The sequence below is a fragment of the Microcaecilia unicolor genome, chromosome 2 (genome assembly GCF_901765095.1).
Source record: "Microcaecilia unicolor chromosome 2, aMicUni1.1, whole genome shotgun sequence".
NCBI lineage: Eukaryota > Metazoa > Chordata > Amphibia > Gymnophiona > Siphonopidae > Microcaecilia > Microcaecilia unicolor.
In genome coordinates, this window is record NC_044032.1 from 45421852 (window position 1) to 45447148 (window position 25297).

General features: G+C 45.9%; 1 protein-coding gene across 3 annotated transcripts in view; it reads right to left on the reverse strand.

Moving 5' to 3' along the window:
* PIAS2 (protein inhibitor of activated STAT 2) overlaps positions 1-25297 on the reverse strand; it is a 133260-nt gene that overhangs the window by 15703 nt on the left and 92260 nt on the right. For all 3 annotated transcript variants that reach the window (XM_030192913.1, XM_030192910.1, XM_030192911.1), the window contains one exon: positions 22795-22966. In XM_030192913.1, coding sequence (XP_030048773.1) covers positions 22795-22966 — 172 coding nt within the window. The remainder of the gene's footprint in view (positions 1-22794; positions 22967-25297) is intronic.

The window sequence follows — 25297 nt, forward strand, 5'->3', positions numbered from 1 at the left end:
TGTTCATTCTGTCCCAGCGGACAGTAGTACAGCCCTACAAGAATACTCCTTCCCTTCACACATGAAATTTCTATCCATAATGATTCCATGCTGCTGTTTCATGTGGAATGTTTATTGTATTTGACTCAGTTCCCTCTTTAACATAAAGCTCAACCCCACCCCCCACCCCACAATTTGATCCTCTCTATCACTGTGATACAATGTGTACCCTGTTAACACAGAGTCCCATTGATTGTCCTCTTTTCACCAAATCACTGAGATGTCTATTATATCTATATCATCATTTAGTGCTATATAGTCTTCCATCTTATTTGTTAACATAGGGGCTCAATTTTCAAAGCACTTAGCCTTCCAAAGTTCCATAGAAACCTATGGAACTTTTGAAGGCTAAGTGCTTTGAAAATATGCGTCATAGTAACATAGTAGATGACGGCAGAAAAAGACCTGCACGGTCCATCCATTCTGCCCAACAAGATAACTCATGTGTGCTATTTTTTGTGTATACCCTACTTTGATTTGTACCTATGCTCTTCAGGGCACAGACCGTATAAGTATGCCCAGCACTATCCCCGCCTCCCAACCACCAGCCCTGCCTCCCAGCCACCGACTCTGGCACAGACCGTATAAGTCTGCCCAGCACTATCCCCGCCTCCCACCACCGGCTCTGGCACAGACCGTATAAGTCTACCCAGCACTATCCCCGCCTCCCACCACCGGCTCTGGCACAGACCGTATAAGTCTGCCCAGCACTATCCCTGCCTCCCAACCTCCATCCCGCCTCCCACCACTGGCTCTGGCACAGACTGTATAAGTCTGCCCCGCACTATCCCCGCCTCCCAACCTCCAGCCCCGCCTCCCACTACCGGCTCTGCTATCCAATCTCGGTTAAGCTCCTGAGGATCCTTTCCTTCTGAACAGGATTCCTTTATGTTTATCCCACGCATGTTTGAATTCCGTTACCGTTTTCATCTCCACCACCTCCCGCGGGAGGGCATTCCAAGCATCCACCACTCTCTCCGTGAAGAAATACTTCCTGACATTTTTCTTGAGTTTGCCCCCCTTCAATCTCATTTAATGTCCTCTCGTTCTACCACCTTCGTATCTCCGGAAAAGGTTCGTTTGCGGATTAATACCTTTCAAATATTTGAACGACTGTATCATATCACCCTTGTTTCTCCTTTTCTCCAGGGTATACATGTTCAGGTCAGCAAGACTCTCCTCATACGTCTTGTTACGCAAATCCCATACCATTCTCGTAGCTTTTCTTTGCACCGCTTCGATTCTTTTTACATCCTTAGCAAGATACGGCCTCCAAAACTGAAGACAATACTCCAGATGGGGCCTCACCAACGACTTATACAGGGGCATCATCACTCCCTTTCTTCTGCTGGTCACACCTCTCTCTATACAGCCCTTCTAGCATTTGTATACAGGTACTTCAAATTATGTTTTTTCCTTGGATCTACAAGCTGATTACAAGTTGAAGGGGATAATGCGCATCCTTTATCCTGCTTTCTCATTAAGCACACCTGCTTACTTTCAGCATTGTTTAAACCTCTCTACTGGGATTCCCTAAATGTCCTGTTTCAAGACCTATGCATCTCTCTGTACAATGTAGTATGTTGGATTAGATTTTCCTCCACCTTGAACTTTATGATTAACTGGACTACAAATGCCAAAATGAAATTAAATTACAGAATTGGCAGAATCATATACTGGTGTAGTCTACAGACCTCAAACTCAAATGGAAGAACTGGACAGAGACTTCATCAATGCTATTGCAAAGGAGGCAATGATACTGGATGACTAATCTACCATAAGTAGATTGGAGTACCTCCATCTGTAAATATGGAAACCCACCAAGGAAGGGTTACTGCTGGATTTAATATTTATGGAGATTGTCTAATGTCTGGGTGGGCAGCCATTTAGGCAGTCATAACCATTGCATGGTATGGTTTGATATAAGGGGAAATGTATAGGCTAGTTACACCAAACCCAAAGTCCTAGATTTCAAAGACACAGACTTCAGCAAAATGGAGAAGTACTTGAAGGAGAACCTGGTAGGGTGGAAGGAGACAAAGGAAATGGCAACAGATTTTTATGTAAGTAAAGTACAATTAAAAGGAAACTTGGGGGTGACGTCATGTCCGTGAGAGGTTGAAACTCGCGACCTCTCCGGCTCCCGACCTCCTCCAAAACCTGGGAAATGGAACCCCCTGAGCCGCAAATCGCACCTTCAGTGACGGCAAGACTCCCAGCAGCAGGCGAAAACACCCGCGATTTGTTCGGCGGCGCAATGGCGACGAAGACCGCGCTTAAAGATAAGCTCCGAGGCAGGGGAGGAGAAGACAAGATGGCACCACCTGTAAGCCCACCCGGCCCGCCAGCAACGTCAGCGTGGGTTGCCGAAATCACGGCAGAAATGTCAGTAATAATGGAGGCTTTGCTGGAACGGCGGCTATCCCCTATAGATTCAAAGCTGGAGAAAGTGCAGGCTCAGCTGGCTGACCTCTCGCGTGACTGTGCTGTATTCCAGACGCGAGTAGGCGAAGTAGAAGACAGAATGGCCGAGGTAGAGGGCTCACAGACCTCCATGAAGAAGCAACTGCAGGAGATGGAAGACAAAATCGAAGACCTAGAGAACAGGTCCCGGAGGAATAATATCCGTATGATTGGTCTGCCGGAAAGTGTTGGAGAACGGGGCTTAGAGGTCTTTCTGACTAGGTGGATTACAACTGAACTACATCTCCCAGAATCCACGGGGCCCCTGCATATAGAACGGGCGCACAGGTTGGGAGCTAAAACAACTGGTTCAAATAAACCTCGGGTGGTGATAATGCGCTTTTTGGACTACGCCCAGAAGCAAGAGGTGCTGCAACAGCTCCGATCTGGTAATGCCTTAACATATGAAGGGTCAACGATTCGCTGCTTTCAGGACTACTCTGCAGGGGTGGCAGCCAAACGCCGTAAGTTCTCAGAGGTCTGCTCACAATTGTTTCACAAAAAAATCAGATTTGCACTGCAATACCCCGCAAAGCTGCGAGTGACCTATAATGGCACCTCAAAAATTTATGTAACGGCTGAAGCGGCACAGGATTTCTTGAGACAATTGGAGGCAACAACACCCGAGGAGCGCTGAATAGCGAGAGGATTACAATTTCCTGAGTGGAGATGCGGAGTCGTGAGGCGGTGGCCTAGTACGGAAAGATGCAAAGAGCGTCTCTGCTTAAATCAATTAACAAGGCAGCTTGGGTGACCATGGAAGAGAAAAGACACTTGAACGTGGAGAGATATCAATATTTTCTTTTTGGACTGACCCAGTTGGGGGATTAAGTTAAGTTAATACAGCAGCAGCATTAGTTCACCAAAGAGGCGAACTACCTGGCTACGGAAGGACTGCCTTGTTTGACTGCTGCAGCTGTGAGGTTAGAGTCCCTGGATGCTGGATATATTTACTCGCAGAGGACATGGATAAAGCGTGGAGTAGGTAAAACCCTGGTGAGGGGGCTACGACACTACAATTCTTGACCAGCTGAATATTTGGGGGAACTGTTTACTGTTTTCTGTTCTATTTGTTAACTGTTTAAAAAAGGAGGGAGGAGCGAGGGAGGGACGTAAGGAAGTTATGGTCCCATTTAGTGGGCCCAGATATAGGGGACAGGGGGGGGTTAGGGGGGGAGGGGAGATGGGAGGAGGGAGGGGGGTTGCGGGTAGTGGTAAGCAGGGGATGAGATTTAAAAGGAGAAGTGGTAAAGGACGACAACGAGGATTTGCGTGGGGCCTAGTAATACCGATTTCCCATGAAAAGGGCATTGTGGGTAAGGAGCGGGATACAGTGGGATTGGGCTTAGGATTCAGAGCTTTTGAGGACAAGTTGGAATTAAGAGCCAGAGAGGGCAGAGGCTGGGCTGCTCTCTTGGCATATAAAAGCAGTCTTATATGGCATCAACTATTCAATTATATATAACAAAATAGTAAGAATTATATCATGGAATGTAGGCGGGGTGAACTCGCCCATAAAAAGATCTAAGATACTACAACAGCTAAATAAGCAGAAAACAGATATTGCACTCCTACAAGAGACGCACTTAGACCAAACCGAGCACGCCAAACTCAGCACATGGTGGGTAGGGAACTGTATTGCTGCAAACGCACAGGGAAAAAAGGGAGGAGTAGCGGTGCTATTTCGAAAGGGTATAGCCTCAGCGATCAAACCACTACTGATTGACGCTGCAGGACGATATGTCATTCTGGAAGCGGTTGTCGGGCGGCAGAGACTGCTAATCTGTAACATATCTGCCCCAAATAGCTACGATCGGAGATTTTTCCAAAGCCTGCTCAGCTTCTTGTTAAAACAACCACACACAGCTATGGTAGTGGGGGGAGACTTTAACGCAGCCTGGGACCCCTTACTGGACAGATCAGCCCCGGGGGCAGCTTCTTACTATAATAACAAAGGGCTACTGCAGATGGGCCAGTTGTTAGACCTCATTGATGTCTGGCGGGTGTTGCACCCAGGCGAAAAAGACTATACTCACCTTTCACGGGCCCATTCAACTCAGTCGCGAATTGACTATATTTTGACATCGCGCCAAATGTTCGGGGAGGTGACCACGGCAGAAATTGGACCATATGCGGTATCTGATCATGCCTGGGTCAAAATTGAGTGGATGCCTGGGGGTATGGCCCAACAGAAATATAGGTGGCAATTCCCCCTGGAATTCAGTTCGGATCCAGTGCTTAAGGGCCGCTTGCACGCTAGCTGGGCAGAATATAACACACATAACCAAGAACACTTAGACGACCCTGTTTTGTTCTGGGAAGCGGCTAAGGCGGTTCTCAAAGGGGAAATTATAAGTCATGCACATTATGTGAGGAAAGCACGGGACAGAGAGATATTACGTCTCAGTAAACAACTGTGTCAGGCGCGAAAGAGGTATGGGGACACACATGCAATAGGAGACAAGCAGCAAGTGCTAGAGCTTCAGACCGCCCTGAACGTATTGTTACAGGGGAGGGCACAAAAGTCCCAGACCTACTACCGCTACATGCTTTATAAGCATGGTAATAAAACGGGCAGACTGATGTCGAAAGTAATTACTCCTCGGGGTGGGACACGAAATATCTTGGCACTTCGGAAAAAAAGGGGAGGTCTCCACACAACAGATAAGGCAATTTGTGACACTTTCCAGACATATTATAGGGGGCTATATGCCGCGCCAGAGGAAGAGGGCCTTCCTAGCCAGATGTACTTAGATAACATAGCACTGCCAAAACTCACAACACAGGAGCTGGACAGCCTTAACCAATTAATAACGGAATATGAGGTTAGTTTGGCTATAACACGAAGCCCACGGTTAAAGGCCCCAGGCCCAGATGGCCTTCGAGGGGAATTCTATAAATTGATGGAGGAAGGCGTTATACAAGCCCTTACTAGATTTTTAAATCAACTAATAGAGAAACAGGCAATGCCCCCCGATTTGAACCGAGCCCACATAATAGTCCTGCTAAAGCCTGGGAGGGACCCTTTAGAGCCGACCTCGTACCGCCCTATCTCCCTACTGAACTATGATGCTAAGCTGCTGGCGAAAATTTTGGCCAACAGGCTGGCAAGACTGTTGCCTAGATTGATCCATGAAAGCCAGGTTGGCTTTGTGGGAGGTAGGGCGGTGAGCAAAAATTTGAGGAAGATCCTGACATCATTGGAACAAAACTCACAGGGTAACACAGCGTCATTGCTTGTTAGCTTCGACGCGGAAAAAGCTTTCGATAAAGTCCAATGGGACTTCCTCTTTGCCACCTTGGAAGGATATGGTTTCTCCGGGCGGTTTGTCGAAGCGATTCAAGTCCTATATGCTAATCCTAGTGCAACGATGTGGATAAATGGGCTGGAGTCGGAGAGCTTTCCTATTAGGAGGGGCACGAGGCAGGGATGCCCACTATCCCCCCTTCTTTTTGTACTGACTTTAGACCCCCTTATAAGAGAGATTATGGAAAACCCTATGATTCAGGGAGTCACAGTGGGACCCCACATTTTTAAGATCGCAGCATTCGCAGATGATCTCCTGGTACACCTCACGAACCCGAGAGAATCGCTAGACACATTATTGGAGGCATTTCGTGAATACGGAGACTATGCAGGCTTTAGAATAAATTTGGACAAGTCTGAGGCTCTGGCCTCGCCAGCGATGAGCCAAAGTGACTGGGGACCTGGGTTCCCATTGAAATGGGCCAAAGATTCTTTTAAATACTTAGGCATTAGACTTGCAATGAATACCTCAGATCTATATCAGCTAAATGTCAAGATCCTACTAGAACATACTAAGAACAAATTAGATTCTTGGATGAACCTCCCTTTGTCTTTGATGGGGCGAATACACCTAATACAGATGGTGCTGTTCCCCCGCTGGCTATATGCCTTACAAACACTGCCAATCCGCTTGACGAAGACTGATTTGAAACGAGTGACCCGCCTTTTTAGTCGATTCTGCTGGGCAGGGAAGAAACCAAAATTCAGACAGGACATGTTAGTGGGAAGCTGGAAGCAGGGAGGCATAGGTTTCCCGGACTTGTTCCTATACAACCAGGCATGCCTGATGCGACACCTGGGGGATTTCTTTCAAGACACGCAATATTACACACCCTTAACCGTTGAGAAGGCCTTTTTTGCGCCTTACGATGTGCAGGCACTTCTCCATTTGCCTCGTCGCCTCATCCCGTTCAAATTTAAAAAAAGCACTTTACTTCAACCTCTTAGAGAGACGTGGCAATGGTGGATGAGGCAGCTGGGAGGACATCCACACGTCACTGACCAGATACCGATTATAGGCAACCCAGTATTTAAAGCGGGGTTGGACAACCCGGTCTTTGGTGAGTGGCAAGGGCTGGGTATCACGAAATTGGAACACTTATTAATGGAGAATGGGGAGATGCAGACATTTAACGCCCTCCAGGACAAGGTGGGGGCAACATGGGGCAATAGGTTCGCACATGCACAGGTTACACACTACATGAAATCCCTAAACCAGGCAGCTCTGAAGGGGCGAATGGGGGAAGCAATTCGAGGTTTTTTTGAGGAGCTGTTGACAGAGAGGTACTCGGTATCGGGTCTGTATGCAGCTTTGGCCCGGCGTCAACCCAAGAGACAATACGAGGATCTCAAAAACAAATGGGAACAAGATATAGGGTCCTCACTAACGTCTTGGGATGTGGCAGCTACATTGAAAGGCATTAGTATGCTAGTACAGGATGAAAGGCTGAGAGAATGCGGATATAGGGTAGTCCTCCGAGGCTACATGTCTAAAGCGCAGCTGGCTCATGTGCAGGGGCCAGACGGTTCAGATTGTTCCAAATGTGGAAGGGGTCCCTGCTCACTGTATCATGCCCTATGGCAATGTCCCAAGGTGCGCGCATTTTGGCAGCGGGTAAAGGGTTTTTTAAGCCGATTGGGGAATAAGATTCAAGGGACGGACAGGCAGTTTCTGCTGGATCAGCCAGGAGCCTTTGCTCCGCTGCGTGCCCCCGCTATAAAACTATGCAGGAAACTGAGTTTGGTTGCTCGGAAGTGCATTATGCAATACTGGACATCTCCAGAGGAGCCGGCCTACTGGCACTGGCGAAACCAAGTACACCTATTGGCCTCCTGGGAAGCAAGAGACTCCAAGCGATCGCCCAAACGCAGAGCACAATTTCTCCAGATCTGGATGCCATATCTGCAAGCCCTTAGCCCAAGGGGGCGTAGCTTACTCCTCAATGCCTGATAAAGTTGAAGCGAAGTGGTGGGGACGGAGGAGGCCTGGAATTAGAGAGTGAGACAGATCCATCCGCTGCTTGCCGGGAGGGGGGGGGGGGGGAGGTTGAAGGGTGGTGGGAGAGGGAGTAGCTAGAGGAGAGATGCGGGAGGGGACTGGACGTCTTGAGAGTTGGATGTTCTGGTGGAGGTAAAGCTCTGATAATAAGTCATCGCTGCAGGGACCAGGAACAAGATTTGATCCCTCGGTTAATGAGAAGTCCTATCTCGATGGAGACTGGATATTGAGTAGCTGATAGATCTTTAGGCATAGAGGGTCCTGAATAGCTGCATATCACAGCCTAACCAGTACATCAACACGAAGCTCCCACGCCTGCGGAACATATTGGGGATGGGGCGGAGATTGGGAGGGGGGAAGAGTGGTGGGGAAAACAAAATAAAAGTTTGACCCTGGTTAAATTTTAGGATAAGTATGTATAGTCCACTAGAAACGTTCTGTAATACTGTTTATATTATTGTGCTGTACCATATTGAGGTGTCAATAAAATAGTTGAAACATAAAAGGAAACTTGGTTCTCTAAAAAGGTTGCTGCAAAAAATAAAGGAAAAAAAGGATATCACTCACAAAATACAGAAGACCTCAAAGAACAAAATATACCACAAAAAGGTGAGACAGATGAAGAAAAACCAGGATAGCAAAAGTACAAGCAAAAGAAAGAAAAAACTGCAAAAGATGTGAAGTGACAAGAATTTTTCCCAACTATATTGGCAAAAGATTGAAGGCTAGAGGTAGAATTACAAGACACAAAGATACTAACAGTAAATGTGTAGATAGTGATGAAGGAAAAGCAAGATTCCATAAAGGGATAGTACAAATACAACACCATTCAGAGTTTTTAACAACTTCTTGCAAAAGTGAATATGAACAAAGCTATGGTACCAGATAAGATAGAGAGCCAAGGGTATTGAAGGAGTGCTTAACAGAATTGTTGAAGACTGAAGAAGTGCTATAGGATTTTAGAAAGGCTGATATGGTACCGCTTCACAAAAGGCGGTAACAGAGAAGAGGTGGGAAACTACAGACTGGCAAGTCTTACCATGGTGGAGGAAAAGGTAATGGAGATGCTGCTGAAGGAAAGAATAATCAACTTTTTACAATCCGGCAAGCTACAAGATCTGAGGCGACATGGTTTTTACCAATGACAAATCATACCAAACAAATCTGATGTTTTATTTCATATGCAATCGTTTGTTCAACAGTAAACATAAAAACAAGCAAGCAAGCATTATATCTCCTCATCTCAGGAATACTCAGTCTACCCCACTTATCAATACCTTTTTTAACCTATTTGTGACATTTTTATTGCAGATTATCCCAAAAAGTCTCCAGTTCAATGTGGCTTACAATATAGATTGAATAGGATGAAAAATTACATTGTCATAATACGTTAGATTGCGTAACAAGGAATAATGGTAAAATTATGTCTTACCTGATAATTTTCTTTCCTTCAACGCAGCAGATGAATCCAGGAACTAGTGGGTTAAGTCTGCCTACCAGCAGGTGGAGATAGAGATAAACAAACTAAAGGCAGTGATGCCAGACGGCCAGCTCCTTCCTCAATTAGTATGTCATTCGTAAGCATTTGCCAAGGCCAAAAATATGAAACCAATAACAACCAGAACCCATCCTCACTATGAAAAACAGAGAACCAAATAAGAACTTCAAAATAACTGCAACTTGATCCAGAAATTGGAATCCTTTCCATGTTCCCATATCTGTCTGAACTCTGCAAAAGAGAACCCGGAAGGAAAAAAATAGCCACACTGCGCGGAAAATAAAAAAAACGTCGGCTGAACTAGGGAGGGATCCTGGATTCATCTGCTGCGTTAAAGGAAAGAAAATTAGCAAGAAAGACATAATTTTACCTTCCTTGTCACTTGCAGCAGATGAATCCAGGAACTAGTGGGATGTACCAAAGCATTCCTTAAGTAGGGTGGGAAGCCAACGCTCCCTGCACCAACACTCCCGCCCCAAAACTCGCATCCTCCCGAGCTGACACGTCTAGCCTGTAATGCTTTGCAAAAGTATGACAGGATGCCCAAGTAGACGCCCAATAAATCTCTTCCAGAGATAAGGCTGACGCCTCCGCCCAAGAAGCCGCCTGTGCCCGAGTAGAATGCGCCTTAAGGGCCACTGGAGATGCCCGCCCTTGTAGCAGATACGCTGCTCCAATGGCTTCCCTAATCCAGCGAGCAATGGAAGCCTTAGAAGCCGCCTCGCCTCTTTTCGATCCCGACAAGAGCACAAAGAAATGATCCGAGCGTCGAAACTTGTTAGAGATCTGCAAGTACCGAAACAAGGCTCTCCGCACGTCCAGGAAACGCAGCGAGGCAAACTCCCCCGGATAATCCTCTCTTCGAAAAGACGGAAGATAAACCGCCTGATTGACATGGAAAGCTGAAACCACTTTAGGTAGAAACGACGGCACCGTCCTGATCAACACCCCTGCTTCAGAAAACTGCAAAAAAGGATCTCTGCAAGACGAAGCCTGAATTTCAGAAATCCTCCTAGCCGAAGCAATGGCCACCAAAAACACTGTCTTAAGTGTTAAATCCTTCTCAGAAACCTTATTCAACGGCTCAAACGGTGGGGCCTAGAGGGCTCGCAGTACCACATTCAAATGCCACGCCGGGCACGGCTGCCGCAGAGAAGGCTGAAGCCAAAGAGCCCCGCGTAGGAAACGGACCATGTCAGAGTGAGCTGCTAAAGAGGAACCGTCCAGTTTGCCCCTAAAACAAGCTAGCGCGGCCACCTGCACTCAAAGGGAATTATATGCCAATCCCTTTTGAAGACCATCCTGAAGGAACTCCAGAATAACCGGAATGTCCGCCCGAAAAGGTGACTCAGCATGCAAAGCACACCACGCCGAGAAAGCTTTCCACACTCGCGCGCACGCTGCTGAAGTAGACTGCTTCCGTGCCCCCAAAAGAGTGGCAACGACTGGTTCTGAAAATCCCTTCTTCTTCAGCTGCTGCCTCTCAATAGCCAGGTAGTAAGACCAAAGCGGGAGGGATTTTCCATCTGAATTGGGCCTTGATGCAGCAGATCGGGAGTCACCGGAAGTCACAATGGTGGCTCAGAGAGTGCTCGAACGAAATCCAAATACCACGGCCATCGGGGTCAGTCTGGGGCCACTAGAACGACCGGCCCATGATGTCGCCCTATGCGGCAAAGAACTCTCCCTATCAGAGGCCACGGAGGAAAAACATACAGTAGCAGTTGTTCCGGCCATGGCTGGAGAAGAGCGTCCAATCCTGCGGATCCTGGCTGTCGTTTGCGGCTGAAGAACTGGGGAACTTTGGCATTGCAAGCCATGGCCATGAGATCCATTACTGGTCTTTCCCAACGTTGACAGATCAGCCAAAAAGCCGAGTCCGACAGCGTCCATTCCGCTGCGTCCAAAACAATCCGGCTGAGAAAATCCGCTTGAACATTGTCTTGACCTGCAATGTGCGCTGCCGACAGACTCTGAACATGCGCTTCCACCCATACTAGAAGTTGAGACGCTTCCACTGCCAAGGGAAGACTGCGAGTGCCCCCCTGCCGATTGATGTAGGCCACAGTCATGGTGTTGTCCGAGAATACACGAACGCTTGCCCCTGCAGAAGGTCCTGAAAACTCCGAAGCGCATTCACGACTGCTCGCAACTCCAGACGATTTATCGGCCAAGTCGCTTTGAGAGTGGTCCACGATCCCTGGGCTACTCGATGAAGACAATGGGCTCACCAGCCCACAAGGCTGGCATCCGTCACGACTACCACCCAACTGGGAGACGCCAGAATTCTGCAAATTGGCTGACTGGAGCCATCACGCGAGACTGTCCATGGCCCGGCTCGACCAAGGAAGGCGTCGTTGATAATCCAGTGATGTCGGCGACCATCTGCTCAAAAGGAAATTCTGAAGAGGCCGCATGTGAGCCCTTGCCCATGGAATGACCTCTAAGGTCGCCGTAATGGAACTGAGGAGCTGAACATAGTCCCACACTCGGGGAGCGCGACTCAATAAGGTCCGTACCTGAGAAAGCAATTTGATCCTTCGCCCCTCGGGGAGAAACACCTTCCCCCGCTTCGTATCGAATTGCACTCCAAGATACTCTAGACTCTGAGTAGGAACCAGATGACTTGTCCATACTGACCACCCAACCTAAGGATTCCAACATCGCAATTACTCAGTCGGTGACCACTCGACTCTCCTCTGCTGTCGTCGCCCAAATCAGCCAGTCGTCGAGATGTGGATGCACTCGAATCCCCTCCTTCTGCAGGAACGCCGCCACCACCATCATGACCTTGGAAAAAGTGCGTGGGGCAGTGGCCATTCCAAAAGGAAGGGCCCGAAACTGGAAGTGCTGACCCAGCACCGCAAATCTGAGAAATCTCTGATGGGGCTGCCAAATGGGAATGTGGAGGTAAGCTTCCCTCAAATCGAGAGCCGTCAAAAACTCGCCTGGTTGAACAGCAGCAATAACTGCCCTTAATGTCTCCATGCGGAAGTGGCGAACCCGCAAAAACTGGTTTACTTTTCTGAGATCGAGAATAGGCCGAAAAGCCCCTCCCTTCTTTGGAACCACAAAGAAGATGGAGTACCGACCTGTGCCCCTTTCGAGAGGAGGAACAGGCACGATAGCCTCTATCCTTAGAAGGTCTCGCAAACACTGCAGAACCACTGTCCTCTTGGCCCAAGATACACAGCGGGCCTCCAGAAAAAAGTATGTGACGGGAGAGAAGAATTCTAGCTTGTAACCTTCTCGCACCACATCGAGGACCCACTGGTCCGAAGTAATTCTGGCCCACTCTGGAAGAAACAGAGAAAGCCGACCACCGATCTGCTCTCCTCCCGAGTGGACCTGCCCCCATCATTGAGGCCCGAGAAGGAGCCCCCTGACGAGAGGGGGGTCCATTCGGACACTTCTCGTTGTGAAAGGAAGAACGCTGCCCAAAACAAGGACGCTGAAAGGCTGCGTTGGACCACCCCGGGCGATACCGTCACGTCTCTCTGAAACGTGACCTTGAGGCTCCCTGCCTGGAAGTAGACTTGGGTCTATCCTCCGGAAGACGCTGAGATTTGGAATCCCCCAAATATTTAACAATCTTTTCTAGGTCTTCCCCAAAAAGCAAAAAGCCTTTCCCTCGGAAAGGCAATTTAATGAGCTGTTGCTTAGAGGCCATATTTGCGGCCCCATGACGGAGCCACAGAAGACGCTGAGAGGAAAACGGTCAAAGCCATGAGTTTGGCCGAAGCACGGACCAAATCATACAAGGCATCCGCCAAGTACGCCAACCCAATATCCATCAGCGACATCTGAGGAGTTCCCGGCATATCAGACTCCGAAATCGAATCCATGACAGAATGTAGCCAACTGAGACAAGCTCTAGCCACATAAGAACTACAAACAGAAGCTTGAAGTGTCAAAGCAGCCACCTCAAAGGCATGTTTTAAAGAGGCCTCTAGCTGTCTGTCTTGCATATCCTTAAGTGCCACACCACATTCCACTGGAAGAGTAGTCTTCTTAGTGACTGCGGTCACCAGGGCATCCATCCTAGGCAGAGCAAACTGCTCTAAACGGTCCGCTGAAACTGGATACAGCCGGGCCATAGCCCTGACCACTTTCAGCCCCCCATCCAGATCCGCCCACTTGTCCAAAATCAACTCTTCAATAGCTTCATGTACCGGAAAGGCCTTAGAAGGGCGTCTGGTACTAGCCATCATGGGGTTGCCTGCCTGAGAAGCCGCAAGCTCAAGGTCCTCTATATTCAGGGCTTCCAGTGCCTGAGAGATAAAGGAGGACAACTTCTCCTTATGGAAAGTCCTCAGGCGGAAGAGTCCTCTGGTTGGTCAGTGAGGACACCATCCTCCACCCCCGTCTGCTCTGAGAGAGCCACCACAGAAGAAGCTGCAGGCGACCATATGCAGGACCCCTCCTCAGACCCCAAAGAAAGCCTAGGCTTTTTAAGGGAGGAGAAATCCTCTGGGGAAAAACCCAAAATCTCTTGGTTACCCCCAGACCCCTTGAGAGGATCAAAGGCCAAAGCTGTTGTAGCCGCGTGAGTGGGGGGGGGGGGGGGGGGGGCAAGGCCCTTTTCAACAAGAACGCCTGATGGAGTAGCACAACAAACTCTGATGAAAACCCTTCCCCCGCAACGGAGGTCGCAGCCATGGGACCTTCACCACTGCCCACAGTGACTGACGGCCCCTGATTCCCCTACCAGCAGAGAAGCTTTGCCCAAAACCGCTACCGGAGCCGGCTCCGCGACCGATCGCAAAATGGCGCGAGAATCACCAGGCTCCAGGCGGGAAAGCACGCTCTCGAGAGGGGGGCCCACCGCTCCGTCGAGTCCCGCAAAATCAGCGCACCCCGCGCTGCAAAGGCCCGCCACCGAACACCGTTTCCTGCATCGGCAACAGTGTTTTACCACCTCCGCTACCATCGCCTGCCCCCGAACAGGAACCCAGCAGGACTTACCCGGACCGGGAAAGCGCGGGAACTAACAGCTGAGCCGAAGAAAAAAAACTCTACGACTCCACTTCGAGGTAGGCTCAGACAAGCAGGCAACAGAAAACAGGACGCGGACAACAGGAACACAAACCTGCTCTCGGCAAAAACACACTTCCCTGTGCTTCTCTGTTTCTCTTCTTTTTTTTTTTTTTTTAGTGAGGAGGCAGAAACAAACAGGGAAGGAAAGGAACAGCAAAAGCCTGTTGAGAGGGAATTTGAGGTGCAGCAGGGACCCAGCAACTGCGTATGCTGCCAAAGGGTACACCACCAGTCCGCCACCCCGCTCAAACTGGCCACCGGCTCAGGAGCACCCTCAGAGGCCTTGGGCCCAGGAGCTGGAGAAAAAGCAGTCCACCACCTGCTGAGATAGAGACATACTAACTGAGGAAGGAGCTGGTCGTCTGGCATCATTGCCTTTAGTTTATCTCTATCTCCACCTGCTGGTAGGCGGACTTAACCCACTACTTCCTGGATTCATCTGCTGCAAGTGACAAGGAAAGATTAATAGAAGGGTTATAACAATGTACAATTTAATAAAGACATAACACAAGTAAAAAGATAAAGTTGTCGACCAGTTAATTAGATAAAAAAAATTAGACTAATGTGAAGAAATTTGAAATGAATTTGTAAACAGATGAGTTTAACTTCTTTCAAAATTGCATATAATTAGAATGAAATCTAATACATTTATGGAGAGAGTTCCAACATTTAGTTCCGATGTAGGAGAAATCTGAGGAAAGTACTGATTTGCAGCAGACATTTTTAAAATTCTGCAGGCGGAGCCTGAGGAAATCTATGGCTCCAAGGCAGGCATTACATGAAGGCAATTCAATTAGACAGTGCATATAATCTGGAGCTAGTCCATATATTATTTGAAAGACAAAGGTACATATCTTAAACGAAACCCTAGTTTTACCAGGAAGCCAAAACAATCTAATTAGCAGAGGAGAGACTCTGAAATTTCAAATGTGGAACTTTATAATTAAATTGGGCGGCTGTATTTTGAGCAGTTTGAAGTCTATTTAGGACATGGCTCCTTGCAACCTGAAATAAACAGCATTACAGTAATCTAACTGGAAGAGAACTAAGGACTGAACAAGGAGTCTTAGGATACCAGATAGGAAATAAGGCCTGATGAGTTTAAGCTTCTAGGAGGTCGAGAATGATTTGGCAATGACCTTGTTCCTTGTTGCTCAAATGTAAGCTGCTGATCTATAGTTACACCTAGAATCTTTAGCGTGGATTCAATGGGATAGGATATTTGATTAATATCTCTGTTAAGTCTGAACTCAGATACTCAAGATTTCATAAGGTCAAGTCCAGATTTGATATGGATCAAAATTTCAGACAGCATTTACTAAATGGTAAGTATACAGTGATCGACAAGCACAGAACAAAAAGACCTCCACAAAGGTCAATGCAAGAAGGCAAACACAGCGAAGTCGACACAAAGGGTGGTGTAGAGCAAACTATGGTGTAGAACAAACGTCCAAAGGACTCAAAGAGTTCACATGAGAAGTTTATTTAAAAAATATGCAATGGATTCAACACAAATCATGTTTCGGACACGAGGGCCTGCATCAGGAGTCTCTGTATAGTATACAAGTTAAATTTCTCTGCGTTCTATGTCGTCTGAGAAGGATGACCCTGTATCTGGTGTGCAACATAGTAATGTGCACAACAGCATCAGAGGGCCGTGGAGGAGAGACAGAATCAGTCATCTTTACTTGGTAAGATCTGAACTTAACCAATCATAACACATCTTGGGCTTTGGCAACAGTTTTAAAGTGTGTGCTGATTTGTTTTTATTATCTTTTTAATAATCATTAAGGGGAAAGAGAAAGGGGACTTGATATACCACCTTTCTGTGGTATTTTGCAATTACATTCAAAGTGGTTTACATATATACAGGTACCTATTTTGTACCTGGGGCAATGGAGGGTTAAGTGACTTGCCCACAGTCACAAGGAGCTGCAGTGGGAATCGAACCCAGTCCCCCAGGATCAAAGTCCGCTGCACTAACTACTAGGCTACTCCTCCACTAGGCTTCTCTCCCCCCCCCCCCCCAAGTTAAACCCACAAGTGGCATGAGACTAGCAGTATCTAATCCTGTAAAGGTTGGACGTCAACATATGAGATGTGGTACTAGCTTGAAGTGAACAGCGTAGCTCAATGCCCTCGCTTGAACGTGGGACCAGCAGAACAATACTAATGCTAAGACAAAGAACATAAAAAAGAAGTGATACTTAGAAATGGGGGACGAGGAAGTGACGTCAGCCCTAGAGATGGCAGCTTGATTTATGAGCTCTGCTGTCTCCGGAGCAAAAAAGAAGCTTCCCCTGCGTTTAACTAAGAACTTTACTCACCTAAACGGCGGAGAAACCATCGGAACGATGGCAGCGAAGAAAAAGTTGGCGAAGTTCAAATTCGGGGCTGATACGCCCAATGCGAGCGAAGGATCGCGTCTCCGGACACGCGGTGCAAAGATGGCCGCCGAGGAGAGCGAATCCGACCCAGATCCCGAAGAGCAAATGGAACGCGAAACGGAGCTGAGTAAACGGGATTTCGTACGTTGGTTTAAAGATCTTAAAACTGAATTGGTGGCGACTCGGCGAAGTATTCAAACCGCTGTAACGGAGTTGCACGAAGAACTAAAAGAGATTGGCAATCGTGTGGCGGAGAATGAGGAAAAAACGGAGGCAGCAATGGCGGAAGTGAAAGAACTCCGGGGAGCGCTTCGAGCTGAAAAACAAGTAAGAGCAGACTTGGAAATAGCGCTGGAGGATCTGGAAAATCGCACAAGACGGTGCAATTTGAGATTTAGGGGCATCCCCGAAGAGGACCAGTATAAAGATCCAGAAAAGGTAGTGAAGGAAATTTGCGTTTTTTTACTACAGCAAGACTCTAATGGGCAGCAAGAATTAGAGCCCATAGAATTGGAAAGAGCCCACAGAAGCTTAGGGCCACCAAGAGGGGGATTGCCCAGAGACATAGTGGCATGCTTCCATAAATATACTGTTAAAGATGTAAACTGGCGGTCAGTTAAAGTTAAAATCTTCCAAGATTTAGCAAGGAAAACATTGCAGAAAAGAAGAGACTTTAAAGACATTACTGCTTATTTACAAAAGGCAGGACTGCGATATCGTTGGTTATTCCCATTTGGATTACAGATTACAGTGGGAAATAATACCAAACGCCTTCACACACATCAAGGAGCGTGGAAACTATTGAGAGAAATGGGATGTACGGATGTTCCCAGAGATGAAGAGGCGAACAGGCAATCTTCTAACAATTCGAGGAGGATGGAGCAGAATGGCTGGCAGAAGGTTGGGGAAAAAAAAAAGCAGACACCCCCAAGGGAGGACAGAGATGAAGATCAGTCAGTAGCAGTCACCTGAATGAGAGCGATATAGCTGCTGGATTTGAACTATTCATGTTTTGATTGGAGTTGGTGAGAGACATGGGGAAAGGAATGTTATATGTAGATGTTAAAGTAGAAGAGAACAAATGTTAATGATTAAGTTGGAAACGCAGGGGGTTAAGATTCTATGGATAAACATTAGAGTGGTCAGGCTCTGGGGAAGGCTAGCTTCCTAAAGGGTACGACTGGCACGAGACGAAGTTTGCCAGTTACAAGGGGGAATAAGGGGGGGGAAGGGGGGAGGGGGGTTGGGGTTGGGAAAGGGGGGGAGTACGAATTGGATCATGGAATGTTAATGGATTAAATAACCCGGGAAAGAGAAGTATTATATTTAGGGAACTGCGGAAACTGAATTGGGATATAGTAATGTTGCAAGAGACACACATTAAACAAAGTGATGAATCCCTGATCAAGAACAAGGGCCTGGGTACGGGGTACGCCCTAGCAGACTCCAGGGGAAATAAGACGTGAGGATTGGTGATTTATGTGAAAGATCACTTGAAGTTTAACAAAGAAGCAGTTTACAAAGATAAAGAGGGAAGATGCTTAGCAATTAAAGGGAATTTGAATGGTCGACAGGTTACATTTATTAATGTATATGCTCCTAATGTGGGGCAGGGAAAATACTTTGATGGGCTACGGGAAGAATTGCTCCCTTTTGTGAGGGGGGGAGTGTTGATGGGGGGGGGGGGGACTTTAACCATTCAGTGGGATCGCTGGACCACTCCATTAGACAGAAGGGAGGGGGCGGATATAACGGGCGACAATTCCACAGATTAATGAGAGAATTGGATTTGATTGATATATGGAGACTGAAACATCCGGGCAGACGACAATTCACGCACTATGCTCACGTACAGGGAACATATGCGAGAATTGATGCTATTTGGGGGAGCAGGAATGAGTGGGGGGAAGTGCGAGACGCAGAAATTGAAAACATTCATGCTTCTGATCATGCACCGGTTTGGGTGAAGCTAGATGGGTTGGGGGAGAGGAGGGGAAGTCAAATTTGGAGATTAAATGAATCCCTCTTAGACAAGGTCGAAGACTGCCAAGAAATAAGATCCACCATTAAAGAGTATCTAGAATTAAACGATACAGGGGAAGTGTCAGAGGGGATACTCTGGGATGCACTTAAAGCGGTGGTGAGGGGGGTGTTTATACGTAAAGGAACATACCTGAAGAAGAAGAGGGCAGCTCACGAGATTGAAGTAAGGCATAATTTGGCGAGACTAGAAGCACTACACCAGAGGGAGGGTAAACATCAGCAGCTTCTGGAGCTTAAAAAGTGGAGGGGAAAGCTGCAACAAATTCAGCTGAGAGCAATGGAGTTCCAGAGGCAATTACTACAACAGAGATTCTTTGAATTCAGCAATAAAGCGGGTGCTATGCTGGCAAAAGGGCTAAGGGATAGAAGGATTCGAAACACGGTTACTAAAATAAAAGGGCCAAAAGATGCAATGCTTCACCAAGATGGGGAAATTAGAGAGCAATTTGTAAAATTCTATAAGACATTATATAGCAAAGAATCTAGAGCCTCCAAAGGTGAAATTAGAGAATTTCTACAGAGTCTGGGATTGAGGAGGGTTACGGCCCAACAAAGGGAGAAAATTGAAGCTACGGTGACCCTAGAGGAAGTAGTAAAAGTTATCAAAGGGCTGAAAGGGGGGAAATCCCCTGGGACGGATGGGTTCACGGCCAAATATTATAAGCTCTTTCATCAAGAGCTAGGGCCACTACTGGTAAGATTGGGCAATGCTTGTTTTGTAGAACAGGGTTTACCGCCAAGCATGCATGAAGCCGGAATATCGGTGCTCCTAAAACCTGGGAGAGATCCAACATTATGTGGCTCCTACCGCCCGATTTCTTTGCTGAATGTAGACGTAAAAATTCTGGCCAAGCTTATGGCAGATAGATTGAGTGAGATTTTGCCTTCTCTTATTCATGAAGATCAATCTGGCTTTATACGTCAAAGACAAGTGGCAAATAACATTAGAAGAACTCTTAATTTGATTTGGGGAGCGCAGACAAGGGGGGATCCCATGACACTTCTCACAATAGATGCGGAAAAGGCATTTGATAGAGTGGAATGGGATTACCTATGGGAAGTAATGCTGGAAATGGGACTAGGAAGACCTTTCGTGGGGTGGGTGAAAGGGCTATATGAGCAGCCAGTAGCAAGAATTAAGGTCAACGGGGGATGGTCAGACATATTTAATATACAAAGAGGAACTAGACAGGGGTGCCCCCTCTCCCCGTTATTATTTGCTATCTCTATTGAGCCTTTAGCTCAACAAATTCGGGAGCATAAAGAAGTGAAAGGAGTTCGGATGGGAGGGCAAGAACACAAGTTAGCCCTATTCGCAGATGATCTATTATTTTATATAGGCTCCCCGGGGAATACCCTACCAGTGCTTACTAGAGAGTTAAACATGTTTGGAAGAATGTCCGGGTTTAAAGTAAATTTTGACAAATCGGAACTCATGGGGATAATAGTAACAGAGCAAGAGGTGGAACAAATGAAAAGATCCGGGTTCCGTTGGACCGACAGAAGTTTTCGGTACCTAGGTATACATATCCCAAGTGATCTAAATACACTATATCAGTTAAATTATGTACCACTAATAGCGGCAATCAGGAGAGATTTAGCTCACTGGAAGAAAGGATGGTTGTCGTGGTGGGGCCGCATAGCGGCGGTAAAGATGAATATATTACCAAGGTTGCTCTTCCTCTTTCAGACTTTACCAGTCGCGGTTCCTAAGAGGGAGTTACAGAAAATACAAGCAGAGGTGGGGGAATTTGTTTGGGGAGGGCGCCCAGCTCGACTATCAAAGAAAATAATGTGGAAGACGGTAGAACAGGGAGGAAGGGGCATGCCAAATATTAGCTGGTATTATTGGGCGGCACAACTCAGGCAAATTGGGGTATGGAGTAGTGTGGACTTGTCGCCCGTAACGAGATTTGAGCAGATTTTTGTCCAGGAGGGCAATCTGGATGCATTGCTTTGGGGTTCGGCCCCGGATAACATGTATAGATCTTTGACCCTAAACCCATTTATTTCCCACTTACTTACAATATGGGGGAAACTTAAGAAGAACATGAGGGGTACGCAGGCCCGTTCCACCTATGCCTGGATAACTCAAGAATCAGGATTCCCTGGTGGGCGGGAGAATAAGACATTTACAAGGTGGTTCGATAAGGGGTTGATAAGATTTCGAGAACTAATGGAAGAGGGGAACCTTAAGAGCTTTGAAAAGTTGCAACAAGAATACAATCTCCCACAGACTGACCTATATGCATACTTACAAGTAAAGAATTACATGAGCAAGGAAAAGTGGTTTAAAGATAAAGGGTTGGAGGGCGAGAAGTTTGAAAATTTATGGGGAAGAATAGGAGAGGGTGGGAAAGGAATCACAAAGCTATATGAACATATAAGGGGCCCTGAGATGGTAAAGCTTCCCTATATGAAGGCTTGGGAACAAGATCTTAAAATGGAAATAAATGAGGGACAATGGAGGAAAATATGCAAAGAGGTGAAAAAGGCATCAGTGTGTGTCCTCATTAAAGAAAATGCCTATAAGGTCTTGAGTCGCTGGTATTTCACTCCAGACCGAATAAAAGCTATGTATCCAAATGCCTCGGATACCTGCTGGAGGTGTGAGGAGGGGAAAGGAACATATTTCCATATTTGGTGGGAATGCCCGAAGATACAGATATACTGGGAGTTAGTTACTGGTTATATATCACTAGCGGTAGGATTTCAATATTCCTGTGAACCCCTATGGTGTTTATTAGGCTTGGGAAAAAAAGGAGGGAAGAAATGGCAAAATAGAATTATACGAATGGGCCTGGCGGCAGCAAAAACAACCATAGCATTGAAATGGAAGCAGAAGCTGGGCCCTACAGGGCAAGATTGGAAGGGCAAACTTCAGTTAATGACGAGGTTGGGAAAATTAACGGATAGACGTAAGGGTCATTACAATCCGGAAGCAGAAGAGTGGTTGCACTTAGCAGAAATTTGGAAAGATGATTAAAGGAGCAATACACTTGGAGTACAAGATGAGGACGGGGAAGGGAGGGGGGAGGGAGAGTGGGGAGGTTGGAGGGAGGGGGATCGAGAGCTCAGGGGGGGTGGGAGGGGGGGACAAAGAAGAGGAGGGGTTTAATAAAAAAAAAAAAAAAATTGGATTGTGATATTGCATAAATGTTGTTTTTCTTTTTTGAAATTTTCAAGGAGTATTTTACTCCAGATGTTGTTACTCTGAAGTGTTAATAAAAAACTTTTATAAATAAAAAAAAAAAAAGAAATGGGGGACAATGTTTCTAATGTCACAGTAAGTGGTCACCTGAAATCATGTGATCAACAGATAACTGTAGCAAAATGTAAGATCAAAGGCAAAGAGAGATCTAAGAAAAATCAGGGTCCTAAATATGGCAGTATTAACTTTGCTAAGATGGGGGTGGTGAGAGGTGAATACCAAAAAAGGCAGCGACGACACTGGAAGATTAAGTAAAGCAGAACAGCAGGCTAAACTAAAAGGATCTGCTAGAACACATGTTTATACTAAAAAAGAACATAAAAATAAAAGGATTAAGAGAACATACATATTTGTAAAGAGGTAATTAAAAATGAAGGATAAAAGGTCATTTAAAAGGTAGAATGGATCTCAGAGAGAGCATGAAAAATACCTGAAGGTCATCAGCAGTGCAGCACTACTTCAAACTTATGATAAAGTGCCTTTTTCCTGTTTATTTTCCCCTGAAAGGCTTTTCTTTGGTACTCCCTTCCATTCTGTCCTCAACAGTACGCTCTCCTTTGCAGCTTCATTTAGATCTATTTCCAATATTACTTTATGACCACCTGCCATCATGAGAAGTCAATGAGTGGTAGCCTAAACCTGAGTAGCAAGCACCTAAACCAATAAATCAAATCTAAGCCCCCTATTTACAGTGTCACAAAGCTAACTGAGAATTCTTTCAAAGATTTCAGGGCTGTTTTGTCAAAACAACATTCAGAAACGGAGGGGAAAAAAAAACCCCAAAGCCATATGAACTTCAAAATCACCAACCCATTGCTTGGGCTCTCCTGGGCTTCAGTCATAAATATGCATTTCTTTTTAGGAGGGGGTTCCTTCTCTTCATCTGAAGAAGTGTCTATTGTCAAATCAATCACATCTGCTTTCTTCTGGCTTATCTGACTGGTCATCTTTGTGGAACAAGGCTTGTTGATAACACTGGAACCTGCAAAAAGAAAATATTCAACAAAAAGGAGTAAAGCTTGCACAAATTTGTCTACTGTGCAAAGTTTCCACTGGTTTATACATTAACTTATATGTTAATATATATCAGTCCATATACTATGGTCAATATAGAGTAGCTGCTAAAAAATATAACAACTCTGAAGTGGGGTGGTATTATAGGTTTAATTTCAATTTTTAAAAGCTGTTATGCTACTAGGAAAAAAGTATTTCTGAGAAGTGACATCTGGGGGTTGAGATCTGCACTCTGATAAAGCTGAGGCTTAATGCCTATAAAACATGGTTAGTATTGGCAGCAGATCTGGACATAACAGCTGAAAATCAAAGCTAAACAGATCCCATTTAAATTTAAAATACTTTTCTAAAATTAGATAATAAGATAAAATGAGTTTGAAACAAAAGTATTAGGACCAATGAGGAGGCAGACAAGTCATGAGCAGATTGCTCATGTGAAAAGTCACTGCTGAGGTCATTTGATATTATTGTAGCAGTTAGGAGTGCTGAGTGTTTTGGGCTGTAGCATTTTTTATGGCTCCCGCTCTTTTATTAAACAAAGCTAAATATTCTGACAAACTAATGTAACTAGAAGCAAAAGCAGGCAGAAACTGTCATGCTGCCACAAAAATACAGAAATCTGCATCTGGATCATGCAGAATCAACATCCATATTGAATAAAAACAGATTAAAGGTTTATCGACTCTAAGAATAAAATCAAGAAGCTTAGGCATGAAAATCACCCTTATCCTTGCTCTGTTGGGCTTTACTGCCCAAATATAGTTTGGATGAAGAGAATAGTAAAGACTATCTAGAATGCAGTTCCTCATACCTGCTACTCACTGCCATAATCAGTCTCTGATGTTCACTATAATTAATGTTTCTGTTTTTGGGCTGTAACCAGAAACACCAATAAAACTGCCCCACTGAAAAAAAAAAATGAAATCAATGTCCAATCAGCACTCCTTTTCTGATCCATTTGCCTGCCTTCAACCCGCTGCTCTCTCTTTGCAATTCTTCTGTGGTGATGGCACCTCAGGTGAACAATTTCAATTCAACCTGTAGATTCCTAGTTTCCTCCTTATACAGGCTTTAGAAATTCCTGAAAAAAAGATTTTGAACGGCATTTTTGATATGAAGTCCAAATGGAGAAATAAACATTTACTGGAAAAAGTTTAAAACCTGGAGTCCATACCTGAAGAAAAAAACCAAAACATTTTCCGATATTTGAAAATGCCCCCTAAAAAAGTTTTAAAGAAGACATCACAAAAACTTCCTAGACATTCGGAGATAAACCAATCGAAAATACTCTACACAAAACGTCCAACAGCAGTACTGGTCCCCGTGTCCCAAACATATCTGAGGCAATGGCAGTCCACATGCAAAAAGCTAAGTTACATACCTGTATTCTCCGAGGACAGCAGGCACATCATCCACGGATCCTGGTGTGGACACTACTAATTGCACTGCCAAATCTTTGAGGCAGTGCCCACCACCATGCGTGTGAAGGTAGCTTCTCGCCTGATGCTTAAACATGGGACCAGCAGAACAGTAGTAACGCTAAAACAACTCGAAGGGTGGCGGGAGGGATATGAGAATAAATGCCTGCTGTCCTCAGAGAACACCTGCTACAGGTAAGTCACTTACCTTTCTCCGAGGACAAGCAGGCATAATATTTTTACATGTGGGATTCACTAGCTACCAGGCTCACAAGATAAATGAATCGTTTGGTAACTAAGTAGCTCACAAGATAAATGAATTTTTTGGTAACTAAGTAGCTAGTGAGCCTGGTGAAAATTTGGGGATGGAGAGCAGAGGTGACTTTTAAATAGTAAAAAGATTCTGCAGGACTGCTTGTACAAACCAGCTGTCCCACCTAGAATGCTGCTCCAGACAGTACTAAGCACTAAAAGTAGGGATAGAAGACCATGTTGCCTTGCAAATGTCTTCAATGGAGGCAGGGTGGAAACGGACTACTGAAGCCGCCATAGCTCTTACATTGTGAGTAAAGAGCTATGTTGGTTTCAGTAGCCCATTTCCATGAAGGGTAAGCCCAGCCTGAGTATACACGCAGGCAATACAGTCAGCCAACGAAGTAGATACAGTACATTTGGTGATGGGTATCCCTAATCTGTTAGGATCAAAGGATACAAAAAGCTAGAAGACTTCCTAAGTGGTTCAAAAAGGTTTCCTGAGAGCTGTGAGGATAACACCATGATCCCAAACCACAGGGGATGATGGTATTTCATACCAAATCTCCTCTCCTTTCATGAATCTTACTATCAAGGGATGAACAGAAACTGGTTTATTATCAACCTTG